This window comes from Myotis davidii, unplaced genomic scaffold, assembly GCF_000327345.1.
Source record: "Myotis davidii unplaced genomic scaffold, ASM32734v1 scaffold38, whole genome shotgun sequence".
NCBI classification, from domain to species: Eukaryota; Metazoa; Chordata; class Mammalia; order Chiroptera; family Vespertilionidae; genus Myotis; species Myotis davidii.
Genome location: NW_006291383.1, coordinates 8,049,434 through 8,053,042, shown reverse-complemented (window position 1 = coordinate 8,053,042; position 3,609 = coordinate 8,049,434). Strand labels below are relative to the sequence as shown.

General features: G+C 47.6%; 1 protein-coding gene across 1 annotated transcript in view; it reads left to right on the top strand.

The window, feature by feature from the left end:
• Window positions 1-2,334: 2,334 nt before the first annotated feature.
• The window catches only part of LOC107183219 (BPI fold-containing family A member 2-like), an 8,143-nt gene continuing 6,868 nt past the window's right edge, over window positions 2,335-3,609 (top strand). Inside the window, exons 1-2 of the mRNA XM_015564513.1 lie at window positions 2,335-2,415; window positions 3,226-3,383. Of these exons, the coding sequence (XP_015419999.1) occupies window positions 3,239-3,383 (145 nt within the window). The 5' untranslated portion in view covers window positions 2,335-2,415; window positions 3,226-3,238. The remainder of the gene's footprint in view (window positions 2,416-3,225; window positions 3,384-3,609) is intronic.

Sequence of the window (3,609 nt, the reverse complement as noted above, 5' to 3'; positions counted from 1 at the left end):
GCTGAGCTGGGGTTCAGAGATTGGGGTGGGGGGTCATGGCTCATAGAAACCGGTAGAAGGCACCTTTGAGTCATCTGGTACAGTCATTCTCGTTTCTGGTCAGCATTCCCGAGAAACTGGACACAGGCCACTATTGGGTTCCTGGAACACGTGACCCAAATTACCTAGGGATGGAGCTCAAACTCCTGTATTTTAAGCAAGCTTCCTGGGTAATAATGTTACCCAGGGTAATCACCTAGAGCAGTGGTCGGCAAACTCATTAGTCAACAGAGCCAAATATCAACAGTACTTCTTCAAAATAGACTCGCCCAGGCCCAAAACCGACTTCTGCGCATGGGCCACGAAGTTTCAATCGCACTGTACATGTGCCCGCACATGGTATTTTGTGCAAGAGTCACACTCAAGGGGACAAAGAGCCGCATGTGGCTCTCGAGCCGCGATTTGCCGACCACGGACCTAGAGTAAAAAATCCCAACAAAACTACAAGATATGCAATAAAAGAGGAAAGGAAGTGGGGTTCAAGGTCACTGCGGCCTTGGAGGATTTGCACGTACAGCGCGACTGAAACTTCCTGGCCCATGCGCAGAAGTCGGTTTTCGGAAAGGAGAGAGGCGAAACAAGCATACAAGACGAGTGTGGAGGGAAGAGTTGAAAGGGGTCGACCTCAGTGAACATACCTCAATCAGATTGAGGACGTTTTTAGCAAAGGCCAGCTTAGGAGTACCCTAATTAAGTTAATAACAATGTACCTACCTACATAGATTAAGTTTTAAAAACTTGGCTCTCAAAAGAAATTTCAATCATTGTACTGTTGATATTTTGCTCTGTTGACTAATGAGTGTGCCGACCACTGCTCTAGAGCTACCAGCAGCCTTGCCAAGAAGATCCATCTGCAATAAGAGAAGATAATGTCCAGTTAGTGCTATATTCCCAGAAAATCAAGAAATTATTGTTTACTCTGTTTTTATGATAGTTGGTAATATATAGAAAGCCTCATTCTTTCTTAAAATATTTTCTTGGATTCTTAAGATACTTAAAATCATCTCCCTAACTCCCCCTTTTCTATAGAATCATTGAGGCTGGTTGGTATTTCTCAGTTGGTTGAGTGTCGTCCCGTGGAACAAGAGGTCGCAGGTTTGATTCCCGGTCAGAGAACATGCCCGGGTAGTAGGCAGCTTGCAGGAGGCAATCCATGGACATTTCTCTCTCATTGATGCTTCTATCTCCCTCTCCCTTCATCTCGCTCAAAAATCAATAAAAACATTTTAAAAAATGAAATTGTGGTGATGTTCTGTGAAAGAAGCAATCAAGGAGCTGAGGTGGTGATAGTGGAGAGGAGCCACCGCACGTGGGCAGTGAGAGGGGTTCTGAAGAGGTGACATCAAGAGCTGGGAGCAGCTGGAGAGGAGAGTCATGGGCAGAGAGAATGGCTTATGCAAAGCCCAGAGCAGGAAAGAGGTCAGAATCCTCTGGAATAGAAGGAAGAGAGGTAGGGGCCAGCAGGGTCAGGTAGGAGATGAGTTTGGAGAGACAGTGATCAGATGACACAGGCTCATGTAGGGCACGGTAGGACTTTGGGTTTAAGCTGAGTGACACACCTGCTGCTGCATTGAGAGTAGAGTGGATGGAGCAAGTGCTCCAAGGATGAGGCTGGTGTGTGTGTCTCCTGACACTGGCTGTGCCACCTCAGGCACGGTGCTTAACCTTTCTGGGCTTCACTGTTGCCCACGCATGGGGGTAACGGGAGGCAGATTGTGTTCACTCTCAGGACAAACTCTAACTAGATGGAACAGACAATCTTAAGAGGTAGTGAGCTCCCCATCATTGCAAACATTTGAACCAAGGCTGGCTCCACCATGAAAGCACTTGGGCACCAGAGGATTGGGTAGAATGGCCTTTCTGGTTGCTGACCCTGACCTTCTGTGGACTACAATTCTGGTCTCATTTTTGTCCTTGTCTTGCTGGGTGACCTCAGGCTGGTTACTTCCCCTCTCTGAGCCTCAGTTTCCAAATGATGACAGAAATAGGCTGATGATCACTATAGATTCTCCACCAGCAAATTCTCTAATTTGTCTATTCTCAGTCTTCACCTTACCCCCCACTCACAAAGGCCATCGTCTTGGCAGCTGGAGACACCATGACAGCCTGGTCTTGGTCTTGGCAGAAGGTCCTCCCATATCCACACATTTCAATCACAGCATCCTGGGTGACCTTTGAGTTGGAATTCTCTCTGCCCATCCCAGAAAGGGGTTGTTATTTTCTTTGGAGTCTCCTCAGATGGCCCCGGAAACAGGACTTGCTTCTGTGCCCAGCCTCCCATTCTGCAGCTACCAATATAAGGGCCACCACCACCCAGAAGAATCCCAGGAGACCGTGCAGGAGAACAAGGATTCGCGATCATCCTCCTCCAAACCCGTGAGTGGTGGGTTTGCCTCTGACCACACCCCACAGGGAGGTCTTCAGAAGGCTTTGGGGGCTAGAGACAGAGGACTAGGACAGCTTGGATTAGCTAATATGTTGAATATAGCAAATTCAGAGAGAGAGAGAGAGAGAGAGAGATGATAGAAAATTATATTCAGAGAAGTGTCAAACTGATGGGCAATGCAGGGTCATGATATAGAGCCCATTTATTTGTTCATACTTTTATTCAGCAGAGAGTTATTCATTGAACTGTCCTGACTACAAGGGTTTTACTGGGGGCTGAGGATTTGACAGTGAAATGTCACCGTTCCTCCTCTAAAGAGTTCACAGCCTGGTGATAGAGGCAGACAGGTCTCCAGTAATTGGCACCCAGGACTCTGAACAGAGAACGAATGCAGAAGAAACGGTGGGGTGAAGCTCCCTAACCTAGACTCTCGAGAGGGGGCTACAGAAGGCTCCATAGAGGACACGATGTCTTACTGAAGCCAGAGAGTCAATAGGTTAAAAATGCAACGAAGAGGAGAGATGTTCCAGGCAAAGAAGCCAGCATATGGCAAAAACCTTTGTGTAAAGATCATGAATTTGTAGTCAAGTGTGACTTTTCAAATTGCAGCTTGTCCACTCACTGGCCGTGTGTTTCTGGGCAAGTTGCTCTAGCTTTCTGAGCTGGGCTGCCCATCTGTGAAATAGGAGATAGCCACCTCTGTCTTAAAGGACTGTTAAGTGAAAGAGGGGGAGGCGCTCACTGAAAACTCCACTTCCCTCTGGGTAATTCTCACTCCTGTTTCTCCTATGAATGTCCAGGTGTCAGCACAAGATGTTTCAGCTTTGGAAACTTGTTCTCTTGTGTGGCCTGGTCTCTGGGACCTCAGCGGGCATTATTCACGCACTTGGCGAAGGCGTCGGTAACATTGTATACGGCCGGAAAACTGCTGTTGATAATGGACTTGGGGACATTCCACGTGAGTCAATAAGGGTGATGATAGGCAGCATCCAGAACCTGTTTCCTAAACATTAAGCTGCATTTCCAGGGGCTGCCACCAGGGGCTGCCTCTTGTGGATGGTTTACTAGGAAAGGTGGTTAGTCACTTCCTGGCTCATTTTCTTTCTTCCTTTCTTCCTTCCTTCCTTCCTTCCTTCCTTTCTTCCTTCCTTCCTTCCTTCCTTCCTTCCTTCCTTCCTTCCTTC